We start from the raw sequence: 20,491 nt of genomic DNA on the forward strand, positions 1-20,491 counted from the left end.
CAAAAGCAAGCAAGGGTAGTACCAATAGTCATAGGCTCCTTGGGTGCAATCCCAAAACAACTGGAGCACCACTTGAACACCATTGGCATTGACAAATTCGCTATTAGTCAATTGCAAAAGGCGGCCTTACTAGGAACTGCTTCCATCCTGCGACGATATCTGTAATACCATCAAACATCCACATCTGCCTATCCCAGGTCCTGGGTAAGGACTCGATAGGTAGACAAAATGCCAAATCCAGTCTGAACATCTGGCTGAATGTGCGATGATCCATAATAATAATAATAATAATAATAATAATAATAATAATAATAATAATAATAATAATAATAATAAAAAAGTTGGAAGGGACCTTGGAGGTCATCGAGTCCAATCCCCTGCTCAGGCAGGAACCCTACACCATTTCAGACAAATGGCTGTCCTGTCTCTTCTTAAAAACTTCCAGTGTTGGAGCATTCACCGCTTCTGGAGGCAGGTTGTTCCATTGGTTAATTGTTCTAACTGTCAGGAAGTTTCTCCTTAGTTCTAGGTTGCTTCTCTCCTTGATTAGTTTCCATCCATTGCTTCTCGTCCTGCTGTCCGTAGCACAATTAATATTTATGTCCTGAGAATCATTAAGATCAGGGATACAGCAATATTGCAAATTTTATTGTATTTTATTATGTATTTTCTGTGAAGTGTAGTACATAAAATATAATTTATAGAAACAAAACATAGTATTATTAAAATGCCATTACAGCATTTAGAATCTACTAAAATGTAATATTCAAGAATTCAAAATACAACTAGGTTTTAAAGATTCTGGAATAATAAAAAAAATATTTATCTGTTGTGTTGCCAAAATGATGGTGAATAAGAGACTCTAGAAATCACAATTTATAACCAGGGAACAAAAGCAGAGTGCCTTTTTCTCAGTAGCCATTATTTCATTGCATCAGATCAGGACTAGATTTTTATAAAGAATTATAAGTTTGAGGTAATGTAATGTGAAGAGAGCATTTTTCTGGCAGGCTATTTCCAAATTATTTAAGGCATTGTAGTCTTAATGGTTAAAATCAGAACTTTGAATTGGACCAACATATACAATTACATGTAATGAGAACCAGTTTGGTGTGATTACATATAAAAGAAGGTATGAGATATCTTGTTGTGACTCTTATGGGATACCTCACAACTCATTTATTATGTTCTAGCAACTAAGCAATTAACATTACTTCTGATGATAAAAAATAAAGCATTTTGCTTATTCCTAAGCTTTCATGTTTAGTTTTTGCTTTGCCAAATTTTTGTACTTCTTGTGCCAGCAAATATTCTCTTTCTTTTTGTTATAATGCCTATAATAAATTTTAGCTACTCTTACGTTTAATATTTTTCTCTCATTTAGATCAAACTAGTTACTGTATTTTGTTTTACACAGTTTGATTATTCAAAACATATTTTAAAAGATCAGCATTCTTTATTACTGACTCTTTATATTCTTTTGCATTTGTGTTAATGGCTGGCTTAGAACTTACAAGAACCTATAAATAAATTAATGGAAAATGAAGAAAAGGAGGAGGAACTGCATAATACCAAATCAGAAGATGATCAACAGAGTCAGTAAGTCTTACAGTATTCATCAGTTAAAGGAATATAATCCATTACCTTATAAGGACTTTCCACATCAACACTGCAGATGAGAACAATTCAGATTTCTAATTATAAGTGCACTCGATACTTGTAATCTTTGTTTTATGTGAGCTGCTATTTTTCTCTAAACTATTGTTTTACCCATACAAAGAGCTACCAAGGAAACCTATGGCCAGAACCTTATTATTATGCCAGAGAGGCCATGATCCTGAATTCCAGACAAAAGTGACAGATTATAAAAGAAGTAGATGCTTTTTTGAACATACTGTAATTTCTGTGTATCTTGCATGAGCAAGAATTCTTCTCTTTTTCTAAAATGTAGCTGAATCAATATGAACTTAATGAAAGTCAGTGTAATTACCAGCACTTCGTCATTTTTTTAAAAAATATTTTGAATGCTTTTAAGATGATAGATTAATAAAAATACAGCACTGTCTAGATAAATACATATAGCAATAACTTAAATGATGTCTGTCTGTCTGTCTATCTATCTATCTATCTATCTAGTTTCCAGGCAATCTTTACAAACTGACCCATGCAGAGAACATTATTGTAGTCTAAACATGAGGTAAAGAGAGCACAAGTGACTGTTGTGTAGGTTTGTGCCTCTAGTCAAATCTGGTCAAAACTTCTCTTGGTCATACCTTCTACTACTATTCCAGTAAGAATTGAGAATCTAAAATATTCAGTTTTTTCTATGTTTAATCTGATCAAGAACTAAAGTTGATGTTCTTTTAGTCAGTTTTTGAATCGACCCTCCAATTTGCTAGGGTTAAGTGACATTTTATTTCTTCCCATCTGGATCATCTCAGTCTCCAGAAACATCCATCAGGTCTTCCAGTTGATTTTGGGTAGGGATTTAAAGCTGGGCATAATTAACATAAAGGTACCCGTTGACTTAAAACTTTTTGTTTAATGATGGCTCAGTTACAGCAGCTTTTGAAAAAGTGACTTACAATATGTATTCACACTTATGACTCTCATACTATCCAATCATAGGATTACACTTCAAGTGCTATTTGCAATCAGTTACACTAAGTTGCAACAATCTGTGATACCCATTGGAGTGTCACTTAACGTTTGCCACACAAATTGTCATAAAGTTAGGCCCAATTCAACAACCGCAACAATTTAACAGTGGAAATACTGGTCGTAAGTCGAGTATTGTCTGTACCCGATTCTAATGTAATAGAATTGAGTATTACATTTTTATAATATAATTGTATTATATTGAAGAATCTTATCTAAGTAGCTTCATGTTGGATCTAACCCATAGCACATCATATTAGAATGCTCTAGGTTGCTCTCTGGTCTTTTAAGAATACTATAATTGGAAACATATACTCAGAAAGGAATGGAACCACTGTAAAGTGATGCAGACTGTTTGAAAAGATACTATGTTTTACAGCAGCGGTTCTCAACCTGTGGGTCGTGACCCTTTCACAGGGGTCGCCTAAGACCACCGGCAAACACATATTTCCGATGGTCTTAGCCGTAAAGCATTCCCAAGACCACGGAAGGGATTCAGCAAATAAAGCAAACACTGGGGAGCAGTCACCAGAAAAGAAAGAAGCCAACGTCCCTCGCCTTCTCCCTCCGTGCAGCTGGGCTCGAGCTGCCAAACTAGCAATTCCTGGCAACATGGCGGTGCAGGAGGGGCGCAGAGAAGCTTCTGCCGGGCCCCTCTCCTTCGGCTAGCCCACAACTCCACCGAAAATGCATCGAGCCACGGCGGCGAGATTCAGCCAGCTGAGGGGGTCACTCTAGCTCGAGCAGGAGAGCCATCTCTATACTTCAGGCATCCAAAGGCTGCGTCAGACCGGCGTGCGAGGGTTGGAGCGGTCTCGGGAAAAGAAGAAGTAGGAAAGGAGGGAGGAAAGGAAGGAAGGAAGAAAGGAAGGAAGGAGGGCGAGCTCGAACTCAGCAGACAACGAGTGGAGCGGAGACGCAGCAGCAGCAGGATAGGGTGGCCAGGCTCCCTTCACCCGGAGAGCGGAGAAAGAGCCAGGTAGACGGGCAGCTGAACTCCCCAGTGGGATGGAGGAAACAGGCAGGGTCACGAGTGAGTGTGTGAGGGTGCATGAGGGCGAATGGGTTCAGCCGCTGCGGGAGCGCTTGTCACGGGTTCCCTCTCAGGTTCTGGTCATTGGCGAACTGGGCTCTTGCGAGGGGAGGGAAGAGGGTGGCTCTCCCCTCTTCCCGCTGGGGCCACGAAAGGAGGGAGGGGGAAGACAGAAAGAAAGTGCATTTTTCCAAGGGCTGTCTAAGAGAAAAGGCCTCTTTGCGTCGGGGCTGCTCGGAGCCAGGAACTGGGAAGCCATGATTTGCTACTGCTGCTTCGTAGAAACGCCAGGACTTTCTGCCCATTTCCTTGGTTGGAGTTATTTCCTTTTCCACGTCCTTGCATGTGTGTGGGTCGCGGCATTAGGAAGGTTGAGAACCACTGTTCTACAGTATTAAAGAATGTTGGTAGATCCAGGAGGACTAGTAGGATTGCATCCTCCCATATATGCCCTCACAATGGCTCAGACCCTGATTTCTGTCTACTCTCAGGTTTGCCCATATAAGCCAGAAGCTGTAGGAGTATAACATAAAGATAAAGATAACATATTTTACAAAGCAATCTGCCCACTTCCTCAGGATCAGTGGGTTCAATCTCTTTTCAGGTAACTTTACAAAGGGTCTTTCTTTAGAAGGATCTAGGATACTTTAAAAATTGCTGCCAGTGGCATTTTACAGCTTCAGTAAGAATAGAGAACTAATTTTGCTTCATCATTCTTACAACCATAGTGTGAGTTTATAGTATCAGTATCAGCCTAAAATCAACAGCCTAAACATACATACTACCAGCCTCAACAGGAATGCCACTCTGCATTTGAATGTAAAATACAAGAGAAACACTTCTAGTTTTTTCCATTCGCCCAATTGCTCAAAGATGAGCCTTGCATCCAGCCATCTATGGAAAAGGACTCTCCTGATAAAAAAAAACACTACTATATGCTTCCATTTTTGGATCCAGACTCATCCAGGCTTGAAAATCATGGTGTAGATAGAACACCATCTTGACTGGTTCATCCATGTTGCAATAATACAGGACTTAAATAGTTTAGCTGATGCAGAAATGAAGAAAAAAATCAGAAAGAGATAGCATCTTATTGTCATCTATGTTTCAGATCAATGGAAACAAATTGTTAATATACCAGGAAAAAAGCTTTTAAAGCTGACTTGGATTTTATTTGATTTTTTTTTTCTAAAAATCTTGATGAAATTATTTGTTCCTAGAGAAATTATTTTTAAAAAACTTCCTTTAATCTGGACTCTTAAAGTATGTATTATTTAGTAGCTTCAGAAAGAATATATTACTGAGAAGTTTCTTTTAAGCTATCATTTTCATGCCCATATTGAGTCATCTGTTGTGTGCCACTGATGCAGCTTAGAAATTCTCTAGCAAACACCAACACTTTCACTTGTATAAAAGCAAGTTTGAATGGCTGCTGTAAAGAAAGCTTCTAGCTTCTTCCCTAACATAGTCAGCAAAAGCACTTCTAGCAATTAAAAAGAACCTTAAAGAGAAAGAGATAAATGATTTGACTGATGCCAGTTTCCTTTTCAGCCTCATGATTGCATGAATGAAGACATAAAAGTCTTCCTTTTCATTATTTTGATACAAATATATGATAATCTATATAGTAACAGAAGCAGTATTGTTATACTTTCAGTCTTTCCTCCCTCTCTTAATCATGTTTGGTATTTTTCATTTTCTTCCTAAAAACATCTGTAGTCCCACTGTCTGTAACAAATGATCTGTCCTCAATGTTTGGCTCAAGTCCAAAAAAATGATAGCATGACCATAGGCACATTAATTGTAGTGAACCTTGCTAAGTCATCAGTTATCATGTAACCAATAATTTGCTTATTTAGTTGCCTCACACAAGTTCAGAAAGAAGTTCCTTTTTTATTTAATCAGAAAAGGGAATAATTTTACATAGTAGCAAATGTCTGTAGCTCGGGTATAGAATGAGGGTTCTCAAAGCCTGAGGATTGGTTTCCAATTACCAGGCTAGGTAACATCTTCAGCAGTGTTTAGCAGAAGTCTGTGTCAGTGTTGTACTTATATAAGGGCTTCAGATGTGGGAATATCAAGTGAGGGTCTTGTGATGGACCAAGTCTGAGTCATCAGAGAGAGGCTTGTGATGGGGAGGTACTTCAGGTCAGGGTCATTGGAGGGTGTGAATTAGTGGGTCATGAGTGAGTCATCAGTGGGAGGCTGGTAGTGGGTCTTGTGATGGGGAGATTATATTAGGTCAGGGTCATTGAAGCAATACTAAAATCATCGGCTATGCTACCACCTGCCACACTTGGGAGTTCATCAAAGCCTGGCATTCCACAAGACATACTGATCTACAACTAACCTATGAACCCCTCAGAATCCAAATCAATCGAACAGCCAACTCTCAAGCCCCTCTCCCCCACAGTAGTTTTCCTTCCAATGACTCTGATCTGATACACAAGAACAGGATCCCCTTATACCCAATTGTGTCTCTACCTGGAACACCTACGTACAAACTAGCAAAAACCCTGCAGAGGAAACTCAGACACCTGGTCAATGACTCAACCTACTCAACAAACTCCCCAGAACAATTTATCCAATGCATCAAACACACCTAGATCAACAAGGAAGAAATTATGGTCTCCTTCGACATCACCTCCCTCTTCACCTCAATTAATATCGACCTGGCTAAACAAACCATACATCACCTACTAACCAAACACCATACCCACAAAGCGGATGCCACTACAGAACACTCCATGTCCACAGAAACCATCATAAAGCTCCTGGATCTATGCCTCAACACCTACTTCAAGTTCAATGGGGAAATGCACAAGCAAGTACAAGGCATCACGATAGGATCTCCCATATCAGGCCTCATAGCAGAAGGAGTCATGCAATGACTCAAATCCTACCAAAATTCTGAACATGTTACGTCACTGACACCGTTGTCATCAAACGCTGCCAAATTGAAGAAATCACACTACCTACATAACAATATATTCCCTGGGATCAAATTTACACATGAAGAGGAAACAAATAATAGACTCCCGTTCCTTGATATCAATGTAAGGAGACTGGACAATGGAGAACTGGAAACCTGCGTCTATTGCAAACCTATGCACATGGACCAGATCCTCAGCTTCGCAAGTAATCATCCCATTACACACAAAAGAAGCTGTGTCCAGACCTTCTTCAGAAGGTTCAGGACACACTGTAGCACCCCAGCACTAAAAAAAGCAGAAGTGAAACGGCTACTTGTCATCTTTCTCTGTAATGTCTATCCCAAAAACTTCGTATTCCGACACACAGCATTCAAACTATCACACACCATACAGCTGACTGCCATGGAAAAACAAACCTTACCGTACACAAAAGGGGTGTCAGAAATGACAGCCAGAATAGGAATAGCAATAGCCCACAAACCTATATCCACACTCTGCCAGGAATTATCTAGAACCAAACACAAGACACAGAAGTTGAAAGAAGCAATGTCATCTACAAAATCAGCTATAACGATTGCAACCACTTCTGTGTGGGACAGACATCATGTCAGTTAAAAATCAAGATCCACAAACACCGGCTGTTAGTCAAACGCCACGATCCCAAATCCGTAATTGCTACCCACACTGATATTAAACAACACCAGTTCAATTGGAGCAACACTAAAATCATCAGCCATGCTACCACCCACCACACTCGGGAGTTCATCAAAGCCTGGCACTTCCATCAACAGACATATTTATCTACAACCAGCCTATGAACCCCTCAGAATACAAATAAATCGAACAGCCATCTAGAGACAGCACCAACTCTCGAGCCCCTCCCCCTCAGCAGTTCACCTTCCAATGGCCTGATCTGATATAATCTCCCTATCCCAAGACCCATTACCATCCTCCCACTGATGACTCACTCCTGACCCACTAATTCACTCTCCAATGACCCTGACCTGAAGTACCTCCCCATCACAAGCTCTCTCTGATGACTCACACCTGGCCCATCACAAGACCCTCACTCGACACCCCCCATACCTGAAGTATAACACTGACACAGACATCCACTAAACACTGCTGAAGATGTTATCTAGCCTGCTAACGAAACGTTTGGAAACCAACCCTCAAGCTCAGAGAGCAAACCTTCACCCTCATAATTTTCCATATTTTTAGGTTTATCATAAACATAAAAATATGTGTAATTATAGAATATTTATACAAAACCCTTTAAAAATGCTGAGAATCCCTCAAAAATCATACCTCCTCTATTCAAAAGGACCATTCATCCTTGTGCATGTCTACTATCTGAAATACAAGTATATAGTAGGACAATGTTTCTCCATTTTGGCAATTTGATGATGGGTGGACTTCAACTCCCAGAATTCCCCAGCCAACATGGCTGGCTGGAGAATTCTGAGAGTTGAAGTGCACAAGTCTTAAAATTGCTATGGTTGAGAAACACTGTACTAGGAAATGCATAGGATTGAGTCTTAATTTCAACAAAATAAAGGCAATGACAACAACTACAGATGGACATGAAAAGTTTAAAATCAACAAAGAGGCAATTAAATTAGTTTGATAATTTATCTTCTTTGGATAAATAATTATTCAAGATGGGAATTCTGCACCTGAGGGCTAATTGAAGAATAATTGTCACCTTTGAATTGTGGTGCTGACAGAAAGTATTGCGTATTGCATGGACAACCAGGGCAACCAACAGAGATGTGTTAAATTGTATAAAATCAGAAATATCACTAGAAGCTAAAAATCACAAGATTACATCTGATTTATTTTGGCCATGTAATGCATGAAAATTCATTGGGGAAATAAATGATGCTAGGAATGTTTAATGGATCAAGAAGACGGGGCATATACAAACACACACACGTATATGTGTATGTATGTATGTATGTATCAGGAAATAAGCTTCTTTTTCACTCCTTTCAATTTAAGGTTGATATCTTTAGATGATGAAAGCAACACCAAGGAAACAGCCAACTCAGGTATTCTTTTATATTATGTTTTTCAAATACCAAGCATGCTCCAGATTCCCAGTTGTCTTAATTAAAGCTGTGAACATTTTGTTCTAACAAGCTACTTTAGAGTATTAATACCATGCGTCATTTCAGGATATTCATCCCAACTCTGAAACATTTAAAGTACAAGCAACCCATTTAAGAGAAGAGATTTGCAATTGATTTAAGTTTTTATTTAACCAATTATGAATTCTCATAAAATAAATGTTGTAGCATTTCACCTTAGTGCTTCAAGAGATGGACAGCATTGTGCCTGGCTACTGTTGCTGCAATAAAAAAGAAATGGTGATCTCTACTAAATCAGCTAGAGCACTCTGCTGTGTCTTTGCAAATGAATCAGACATCTATATGCTGTTTCTCAGTGAGTGATAACATACATGTAGTTTGTGATCTGGACTTAGTTGAGAATTTGTTCTATGTAAGTTTGAGAGCAAGAATACTTAAATTAATCTGGACATTTTAATTAAACTATGTATACTTCCTATTTATATTTCCATACTGTACTGACTTTTTATAAAAATTACCTGAGTAATGTGCAGTAATCAAAAATATAATCCAAGAACAGCTACATAATAGAATATTAATAGCAATATTAAAATAGTTGTACATTTTTAGCTTAAGACTGTATTAAAATTGACAAAATGAATTAAGTAAGAAAAAAACAAAACAATTGGCATACCACTTCAACACTGGAACAAAACCAATCCATTCCATATACTAATCTGAATTGATCTATACAGTTTGAAGTTTCTGGTTGCTTTTCAGGAGTTGTCCTGCAGAGAATACCATACAAAGTGGAAGCCAGAGTATTCCTAAAATGATTTTGTAATAGCCCCTACTCTTAATTTGAATAGAAATCTCTCAGAGAGAAATCAGAGTTCTATTGCAGAGAAAGCAAAACTCGAAAGACCTTGGTATCTTTAAATATAATTTTAAGACTAAAATGTGATTTTATTCATAGATAGCAAAAGAAAGAGTCTAGCCCTTATTTTTGCAACAGCATAGTGTTGCAGCTTGTGTTAGGGTTTAACATGGAGGATGTTGGATCTCCCAGCTAAATATTGATGTTTGTAAACTATTAATCATCTGTAAATTTCTACAGTATACATAGTGTGGTAAGTAGAAATGATTCAGTGTCCTTTTTGGATGTAGCATGGATCTTTTTTTAAAATGGAATATATTATTTTGAAATCCCTTAAGTTATGTAAGTTGGCTATTTTAAAGCTCAGTATGCTTTCACTGATTACCTTGAATTAAGCTAGATTTATCAAAAATATATATATTCTGATTAATAAAACCCTTTTTACTGATTAATACTTTCTTCAGGATTATTTCAAGCTAAATAAAAAGTCCCAGTAATAAAATGATCAGATAGAAACATCTATGAGGCACTGGCTATCTTCAGTATTGTTCATTTCTTTGCTGGATTTGATTTCACCTAGAAAATATTTTGGTTACAGCAGAAGATGCTAATGACATGCTGAGTACTTTTGGAGAAAACTTCAATCACAGAGAAAATTCAGGTATTTTTTTTAGAAATGCACTGCAACTATATAAATATTTCAGAAGTAAGTTTCGCTGAGTTCAGTGGAACCTGTTCCCAAATAATTTTCAATAGATTTACTTATTCTAAGTATAAAATTTACAGAAGAATCTGTATATCAGTTGTTTCCTCAAATTTTCTTTTTTAGAAGCTATGGATCATTTATTAGAGTTGAAGCATGGAGAAAATGGTATGTAAATCTTTTATTTGCTACAACATTTTTATATAGATGCTAGCTGTTTTTCAGTATGCCTAGGACTTCAAATGCTTAAGTATTTCAAACGAAAATTCACTTGTTACTCTGATATCAAACTTCATTGTATGCATTAGATCAATGGTTCTCAACCTGTGGGTCGGGACCCCATTTGGGGTCGAACGACCATTTCACGGGGGTCGCCAAACAATGCAGTCTGCCATTTTTCCCCTTTTCCTTGGCTGTGCTTCTCACTTTTATTCTATTGGCTTTTGAAAGCCAATAGAATAGACTCTCTTGAATAGAGTCTAATTCTATTGGCTTTCAAAAGCCAATAGGAATTGTCCAGGCTGTCTCTGCCCTGCTGAGCCCGCCAAAAGTCCCATTCTGCAAACGGTGCTGCACCAGTTGAGTAGTCCTCGACTTACGACCGGTTGAGTAGTCCTCGACTTACGACCGGTTGGGGGTTGCAGCATTAAAAAGGTTGAGAACCACTGCATTAGATATTCTCCCACTGGATTTCCAGCTAGGCATGTTTTGTGGGCCACATTATACAGTTTGTAGAAAGCTTTTTTTATTTCACCCTTATGTTGGCAAGTGTTGAAACGGCTTGCTTTCAGAAGTTGTGGGTGCTTCATAACTGGAGGCTTTTAAGAAGGGACTGGACACCCATTTGTCTGAAACAGAATAGGGTCTCCTGCTTGAGCAGGGGGTTGGACTACAAGACTTCCATGATCCGTTTCAACTCTATTATTCTGTATTATTCTGCAGTATTGATTAGTATAATCTAAAGCTTGTTTCATACATACCGTGAGCTTTGCTGTAACTTAACATTTTCTGTATTGCAATATGTTGGGTGAGGTATTTTAAATTTTAAAATACCTAATTCATTCCTAGTTTAATAGAAGAGAATGAAAGTTCCAGCTGCCACACTGGAAGTTTTTAAGAAGAGACTTGGACAGCTATTTGTCTGAAATGGTGTAGGGTTCCTGCCTGAGCAGGGGGTTGGACTCGATGACTTCCAAGGTCCCTTCCAACTTGATGATGATGATGATGATGTTGTTGATGATGATGATGATACAGTTGGAAGTTCACAACTCCTATATTTTGTTAATGCATTTCACAAATGTTACTGACCATTATTGACCAATGTGAAACTGTAAAAAGAACTAGAAATGTATCTTAAAAATTCAGATTTGTAGTTTTATGTATTTTTCCCAAGTTTAAGTTGTTTTTTATGCTTTATTATAGATTATATGTGACTATTTGCCTATATGTTCCTGCCTCGTTTTTAAAAAGTCAGATCTGTGTCTTACATTCCCTTTTTAATTTCCCAAATTATTTTAGTCTGTGTTACTGAACTCTGATAAAGAAAAATCAGAAAGCATATATTTTTATAATAAAACCTTCTTTGCTGTATTAAGCTCTTGTTTTTCAAGCACTTATTCATATTGCCCAACTCATTGCAATGTTTATATTTCCTACTTTCATATGTGAAGAATATAAATGCATAGTTGACCGCCTAGCAGTGTAAAAATTATGTTGAAGGAAGTTATATTTATTCTGAATAGTTGCTTAATTTGAGATATAGGTAGTCTTTAAGTTACAACCACCATTTAGCAACTGTTCAAAATAATAGGAGCATTGAAGAGAGGGACTTAAAATTGATTCTGGAAGTTGCAACTGTCATAATGTTCCAATGGTCACATGATTGTGATTGGGTACTACGTAACCACCTCATGCTTACAACTGTTGAGTCCTATGGTCATGCAATTACCATTTGTGACTTTCTCTGCTGGTTTCCCACAAAGTCATTGGGGAAGGTAGCAGAAGGTTGCAAGTCACTCTGGTAAGTCTTTCCAACGCCTGCCACTTTTTCTCAAGAGGAACTTGAGAATATGGGCCCAGAGAGGAGGTTAGCTGCTCACCTGGATGCACTAGGCCAGGGGGTAGTATCTGCCACCCCCGCCCAGCTGCATTCATGCCAGGCCATAATACTTATACATCTAACATCCCATATCATACTTCCACATTCATGCTGCACTACAGCACCTGCCCATCCCCATATACACTGTGGCATCCATTTGCACAACACTGCACTACCCACTCCCCTGCATGCCTGCACTTGTGCTGCAGCATCCACAGCACTTTTGTGCCATATATCCAAACTAAACTAGACAACATGGTGTTCCACTTTACTTTTCGTTTCAAAATTATTATGTTGCTTCACAAAGCAGCTTTGAAGGAAGCCTTTTTAAAAAAATCTTCATCAAATTGATTGCTTTAAGCAGCCTTATAATTTACTAGTTAATTCATCTTCTGATTTATTTAACAATTCAGATTTAGTTCTTTTATTTTCTCTATTTAAATCTTCAAGGTTATCTGCATTAATATGTGTGTGTGTGTGTGCACGTGCTCGTGCTCACACATGCGCTTTTGACTCCTGGCAACTGCCAAGACAAACGTCCATGCATTTTTCTTGATAAGATTTCAAAAGTGACTTGCCCCTGCCTGCTTCCTACAGCCTAGGGAGAATGACTGGCCCAAGGTTGGCTTCAAGATGGGACTAGAATTCATGTTCCCTCGGTTTCTAGCTTTGGTCTCTTATCACTACACCAAATTAGCTGGCTTAATACTGCCATGCTCTTAAATACCATTGTTCAAATAATGTCATCTGATGGCACCCAGAAAGTAGGTCTTCTTTGTTGCTGCATCTGTCCTCTGAAACAGCATTTTCCCAGAGATTTAAATGGTACCTACTGTGCCTTTTGTTCAGCACAGTAAAAACTTGTCTTCCCCCACCCCAAGGCCTTTGGTTCTGGTGGATGATGAGCTTTTCATAAGATTTTCTTTGCTGCATTGGATAGTTATCTCCTTCAAATGCTTTTTTCTTTTTCCTGCTTCTTTTTAAGTTGTTTTTACTGTTAAAGACAGAGTCATCTTGGATTTAGGTAGCCTTATAAATAAATTAAATACATTTTAAATTAACCTTTCCTAAGATGGTTATCATCTATATTTGTAAGATTAACTTCCTCAATCCCCAGTCACGTAATAGTGAGTCATGCTAAATTTGTAATAAATGAATTGAAATCCACTACTAATGGAAGGCAAGTTTGCCATTGCTTTCGTCTGAATTTTAATTACATTTCTCAATGTATCATGTAGTCCAGTGGTGGCGAACCTATGGCACACGTGCCAGAGGTGGCACTCGGAGCTCTCTCTGGGCACGTGCGCCATGCCCCAGACATGGCAACTATCCTCTTCAACCAGCCGCCCGCCTACTTGCCGAGGTCCCATGTGGCTGGATGCATCCCAGCACCCATGCGTTTGCTGGCCTTTGTGTATGGGGGCCGATGGTGTCAGGCAGCAGCCGCCCTAGCCCCTGCCTTGCCCTGCGACATGGCACTCCCACCCTGCCTTGCCTCACTGCCCCACCCACCAGAGACCCCTGGATCTCCTCCAAACCTGCCTGGCCCCCACTGGCATCCTTCCCCAGGAGCAACATCGAGCTGACCATGTCCACCCTGGCCACGCCCAGCCATCTGCCATGACTGTAGCCACGCCCACCTGGCAGGCCACACCCACCTGGCACCCGGCAATACATAAGTGGGTTTTGGGTTGAAGTTTGGGCACTCAGTCTCTAAAAGGTTCGCCATCACTGATGTAGTCCTTGCACTTCCGAATGGTGTCCCAACTCAAGAATTAAATAAAAAAATTAAACCAACTCTGCTTAGTATTTTGAAAGAAGAATGTTAAGAAAATGACAGATTAGCAATAAGCTTCAATGACTCATTAAGTAGCACTAATAGTTTTTCCATGAAAAAAATCTTTAGATATCAATATATTATTTATTATTTAATAAATGTCTACTTCTGACCAGTTATATTATTGTTACTAGTGGAAAGATTATAATTTCTATGTGAATATCTTTGATCTATATTTGTCTCTTATGCTCAAACATACATAAAACAGCTCTGGTGCATTTACTTTTATCTTTTAGGCATGAGATCAATAAGCCTTCCACGATAAGGTCACTCCTTTTCAGCCAAACTCTTGATTTTATGCTCAGTAAGAGTAATGTCACTAGAAAGTAAATTGTTCTTTGCTAGGTAAACCCTCATGGGCCTTTTATTTATTAAGCTTATTAAATTATATCTCCTTTTACAAGAAGAATGAAAACCACTGCAGAAAAACAAATTTCATATTTTAGATTATTAGTGAAAATACTTATTTGGTGAAATTGTGGAGGCACTTTTAAAAAGTTGGAAGTGTACTACAGTAGTCAGAACATGCTTTCTTGCATAAGCTAAGTTAATTAAGGTTAATTTGAAAGATGAGAGATCAGAAATTTTCAGATTACAGAATGATTCCAAAATATAAAATTGGAAAACTGTGTTAAGAAGATTGTTTAGCTCAAATGTTTATTTAAATTTAAATAATTATGCACACTTTAATCATAACTTATATTGGAAATTGTATGTACCAGATGGAACTGCCCATATAGTCTAGGATTGTCTATTTTAATTGATGACAACTCTATAGGGTTTCAGGCAGGAGTTTTTCTCATTCCTACCTGACAGATTTATGTGTACTCTGCTTTTGAGTTCATTCCCTTTGGATAGATCGGGGTGACTATTCCTTACATTTGTTCTTATTTTAATTAATCTATCAATTTGTATGTTACTATTCTTTTAGCAGTATCAAAGGACCAGCTTGTGAACTCCCTAGAATCTGAACTTACTGATAAGAATGACATGGTATTATTGAATGAGATTCTCAATGCATCTTCTTTGGATGATGGCGAATTCAGCAGGGAATGGGTAGCTGTCTTTGGAGAGGTTACCCTTGCTGACACAGGGGCAAACTCTTCTGTGGGAGAAATGGAGAGCAATCAGTCACCATCATCAGGCTTCCTTCCTTCTCAGCTTTTAGACCAAAACATGAATAATTTGCAACGTTCTCTTCAAGGTAGGCCTGTTTTCATTCCTGACATTATAATCCCAGATTAGTCATTTGTCTGGTGACATTATTGTTTCTGTCATTATTTTGGCCAAAGGTAACACAGGAATGAGTGTAGGTATTCAGTGCCAAATCCTACTATAACATGTAGCAGTGTTCTTTGATTGAGAAGACTGTAAGGAAACAATTTCTAAATAATCCACATCCACTTTAAATAATCGTAGTTTGCTATCTTATGTGAATTTAACAAATGTACTTTAAACTATGATTTAGATTCACTGTACTTTCTTGGGCAATATGCAATTGATACTACAACTCAGACAATGGGAATAGGAAATTGCAGATGGTCAGAACCATCAGTGGATTATTTCTTGACCAGTGAAGACTTGGTTGGGTTGTTGATGGAGTTGGCATGGGGCAATTGGTGAATAAATGTGAGTTTTACCATGACCTCAGTGATGTTTATTATTTCAAATGATGTTTTATTGTATTGTATTTTAATTTTGTTTGCTGCCCCGAATTTCGTCTGGAAGATGAATGCCTGTATAGGTTTATTCGATAAATAAATGCCAAGGGAAGAAATATTAGGAAAAATTTTGCTTACAAAACTTAAAACTTTTGTTTTGCATTTTACCTGAATGTGATTACATGCATACATATCCTGAGAAGTTTGCAAATATAATTTGTAGGAAGTGGTAATTCCAACCCTTATATTATTCTAACTTTATTTATATATTTTTTGTTAAAAACACGATCATTTTTGCTCTCATTGAATATTGATTAATTATTGTCATATTTAAAAGACGTGTATCTCCAGGACAAGATTTAAAAGAAAACATGCTTTATTAAATCACCATTCTTGTTGTTTAAGTTATCCCTGTGCAGTGGGACATCTTCTGTGCTGCCAATATTTTATGTTTAATTTCTCTGCTGTTTCTTGGGCAGATGGTGGCTGTGGGAGGGAGGCATAAAGGGTGAAAGGAAAAATTGTCTCATTATTTTTAGAATGAAGGGGTGACATGTTGTGAAGGGTACTTAATTCCTCCAGGGTGTTAATGTGGGTTGGGTTGGTTGTCATTTGTTGATGGGAAAATTATTCCTCTGACTTTGCTCAGGTAGAAGAAATAATATCGTTTGGAGTAGCAATAAAAAGACTGTTTTTAAAAGGACATTATTAGGACTGGCACATCTAAGATGTGAATATGTCATTAGAATTTCAGTGGTCTTATTCCAAGTTCTTTAGCTTAATAAGTCTGAATAGAAAAATAACTGTTTTCTCAATACTGGGAAAATGCTAAAGAGCAGATTGTTTTAGGTGGTGTGATTTACCTTGATCCAGGATAAGAGTTGCCTTGTGGCGAGGTGGGCAGCAAACAAATTTAATAAATAAATAAGTGTAGCAAAGAAACCAAAAGGTTCTAGACATAAGAAGAAATGTGTATAGCAGTGGTGGCGAACCTATGGCACGCATGCCAGAGGCGGCACTCGGAGCCTTCTCTGTGGGCACACGTGCCGTTGCCCCAACTTGCCTCCCCACGCGACTCCCTCACCAGCAGCCCCCCTGGAGGAGAGTTGCCCCCGAGCATGGCCCATGCAGAGCAGGGCAGCCAAGAACATGGCAGCCAGGCCAGATTCTGCCCTCAAGCCTCATCACGCACAGTTGATGCTGTGGGGCGCGGGCAGAGGGTGTGGCCGCCATGGCGCTGCCTGGGCAATCTGCAGCAGGCTCTGGAGGCAGTGAGTGGCTCTGTGGGCAGGCAGGGTGGTGGACGGGGTGGGGGCAGAGCAGGGGTGGAGTGGGGGTGGGGCCAGTTTTTGGGCACTCGTCTCTAAAAAGTTCGCCATCATTATTGTATAGCATTTCTCATAGTAGTGACTGTGTTACATTAAACAGCAATTAAATGACGGAAGGTAAAAATTAAAATTAAAAACTGAGGGATGGAGACATGTATTTTTTCCTATCACCTGTTCAACAGAGACTTTTGGAAGAAGAACCATTTCAATTCCCATTATTTTTCAGGCAGTATGATCAGTGCTGAATGCTCTTGGAGGTAAACTATATATTTGGCTGCAGTGATGGAATAAATAAAACCTTTTATATGGTTGCTGAAAAAATTGCTATAAATATGTGGCTTTCTGTTTGTGTGTGCACATGTACAAACATAAACACACTGTACAAGTAGTCTTTTACTTACAACTCTTTGTTTAGTGATCCATTCAAAGTCACAGATTTGTAAGGGAGCAAATTTGGGAACCACAGAGAAGCTGTAAGACTGCCTTAGCTTGGAAGATTTTGCAGCTGAAGGAGCATAATGGACTCCTTTTGAATGGTAAAATCTGATCCTGACTGTAGAGGTACATTGTGTGAAACTTGTCCAGTAAGAAAAATGAGTATACCAGGATAGGTAGGTATGAAATTGTACTCCAAAAAATTCACAGGTGTGCACCTGTTTGAATGGAGTCCCATTTGCCTGTTTTATGTGATTTTATGATAGTGTCAGGCAAAAAACTAAGACCTTGGGTTTCTGATATTTTATTCATAGTTTTTGTTCTCTGCAGACTAAAGCTAATGCCTTAAGTACTTTTCTCATTTCCATCTGTGAGGTAGACATAATAATAACATCAACATACAAACAGATTGGGAGATGATGGCTTGAAAAAGTTAGCATTTGAATTATTGGATTTAGATATACATTGAAAAGAAATGGGGCAGCTGTTTGGAGTTACATACTGTATAAATACAGTGTTTGGCCTCTTTACCAATATAGATCAAGGACCTAACCAGTCGACTCTCATTACAAAAATAGTCTCGAAGATCTTTTGAAGGAGACAGCTAGAGTCAAAGAGAATAGTATAGTAAGAATCCCAACATTATTTAATAGGGAAATGGAGCTTGCCAAATATTATACTTAACCAAAGGCATACTTCATAGTTAATGAAAATTGCCATTTTAGAAGCAAATATTCTTAAATAAAAACAAATATAAAGCTATTAGATCAATCAATTCATAATCCAATTAAACATGTTATTACAATTGCTCTATTTCAGCAGCTTGTGTGTAAACAATTCAACTGTATTATTGAACAGAGGGAGGCAAACTTTTCAAGTGGATTACACTTTCTGTTTCCCCCAGAAATGAAGAGTAGATGTGGACATTTTGACATCGTAAAAGAAAGCAGAGCTGGATTTTTTTCTCTTTTTTATGATTTTGTACTATGGATTTAAAAAAAAACAAACCAAAAATCTGTAACTTGCTCTTGAGTAATTTCTGAGATAATAAAACAGGGCTGGCAGGTTGGAGAAAGCAGGACTGAAAATTGCCCAGTTGTATTATAGGTAAAACATTTCTTCAGAAATAATTTATTTTTCTTGCTTTGTAACACCAAACATTTTATCACAAGTTTTATTTAAACAAGCACAAACAGTTATATATTATTGCAATAAAGATATTTTACAATAAATTAAACTATCCACAATAGAAATTCCATAGTGTTTCTTAAAACCTGCTGTACTCATAGAAGTACTCAATTTGTTATAAATTTACCTTCTGGGAAGTCCTGCTTTGATTCTAAAATCTTTTCCATAACTCCAGTATTTTTACTGATGGGTTACTAAATTGCCATATATTTCAAGTTAGCAATTAAACTTTTTAAACTTGCCTTAAAATTGAATATATTAAATCAATTTTCACACAGTCAATCTAGTCCCTAGTAGAAAGAATAATTGTTTATTTCTTTATGTAATGTGTCCATTAATCAAAAAGTGACAATAGCCTCCTTTTTCATGGAGTGGCAGTATATTGTGACCTATGTTCATATTTTCCAATGCTCTGAAATCCCTGAACACCTTGGTAGAATTATGGGTTGGTGCCTATTCCTCAGCCCTTTTGTGTTTGGTATGCTATTTATCTTTGTCTCTTAAAAGTTCAGTTTGTAGCACAATCATTGCTATTTCCTATAAATAATACAATTATCTTGTGGTGAAAAACCAGTTAATATTCCATCATTTAAGATAGATAGATTGAAAAAACAAAATATCAGTGAAAGAGTAAGCTGTATCTGTTATTCAAAGATAGCATCCTTTCTCTCGGATGGAATTTGATATAACAGCTTGCTTTTTTACATCAAAATTGCTTATTGGGAGGAACTTGGGTCACTATACCATGGCTAATCCCAATCTTCCTTAAATAATTGAGGAAGTATTAAAAATGCACATAACATGCCATTTGCATGACTGAAATGCTCACTGTGATAACTATTATTTTTTCTAATATATTTCACTGGCAGAGAACAATAGCATTTTTGCTACAATTCTGCAAATTGAAGAATTAATCTATAAAGCAAATAAAGCATTCTACTTTAATCCACTAAACACCAGACTAGAAACCTAGCTCAGCTTGCTATTTAGTTTATTTCACACCTGAAGCTGAGAGTAATTTACATTTTTGTAAAATTAAAATACTCTTAAAATCAGTTTGTTTACAACCTCATATGACATAGTTGTGAAGTGAATGACAAAGTTGTTAAGCAAATCTGGATTACCCCATTGATTTCACTTGTTGGAAGCCTGCTAAGAAAGTTGCAAATGGCAATCATATGAGCCCAGGATACATCAACAGTCAGAAATACATGCCAAGTGCCTGAATTTGGATCATGTGACCATGGGGATGCTGTGACAGTCATAAGTGCAAGCACCAATTGTAAGTCACTTTTTTCAGTGCCATTGTAACTTTGAATGGTCACTGAATGGTGATAAGTTAGGATTACCTGTAAGATAAAGGTTTCTCTATCTAGTATCTGACTCCAGGCCACAATGCTCATCTCCCTTTCTTGACTGAGGGAGCCAACATTGTCCAAAAACATTTTATGTGGTCATGTGGCCAAAAGCACACGGAATGCTATTACCTTCCACAGAAGTGGTACCTTTTAATCTACTCCTATTTGAATGCTTTCAAACTGCTAAGTGGACAAGAGCAGCAGCAGGAACGGGACCTTACCTCGGTGCGCAGCGCTCAGATCTTGCAACTGGGTTGTCAGCTTTCCAACTGACAAACTCAGTGTCTTTAACCACTGAGCCATCATGCACCCT

General features: G+C 37.9%; 1 protein-coding gene across 6 annotated transcripts in view; it reads left to right on the forward strand.

Moving 5' to 3' along the window:
* The window catches only part of ICA1 (islet cell autoantigen 1), a 79,700-nt gene that overhangs the window by 57,039 nt on the left and 2,170 nt on the right, over positions 1-20,491 (forward strand). For 5 of the 6 annotated variants that reach the window (XM_039334807.1, XM_039334809.1, XM_039334808.1 and 2 more), the window contains 5 exons: positions 1,508-1,599; positions 8,626-8,675; positions 10,169-10,231; positions 10,400-10,441; positions 15,140-15,412. In XM_039334807.1, coding sequence (XP_039190741.1) covers positions 1,508-1,599; positions 8,626-8,675; positions 10,169-10,231; positions 10,400-10,441; positions 15,140-15,412 — 520 coding nt within the window. The remainder of the gene's footprint in view (positions 1-1,507; positions 1,600-8,625; positions 8,676-10,168; positions 10,232-10,399; positions 10,442-15,139; positions 15,413-20,491) is intronic. The other variant, XM_039334810.1, reaches the window with a different exon arrangement.

The sequence above is a fragment of the Crotalus tigris genome, unplaced genomic scaffold, assembly GCF_016545835.1.
Source record: "Crotalus tigris isolate CLP2741 ecotype Arizona unplaced genomic scaffold, ASM1654583v1 scf7180000017634.973608, whole genome shotgun sequence".
In the NCBI taxonomy this organism is placed as follows: Eukaryota; Metazoa; Chordata; class Lepidosauria; order Squamata; family Viperidae; genus Crotalus; species Crotalus tigris.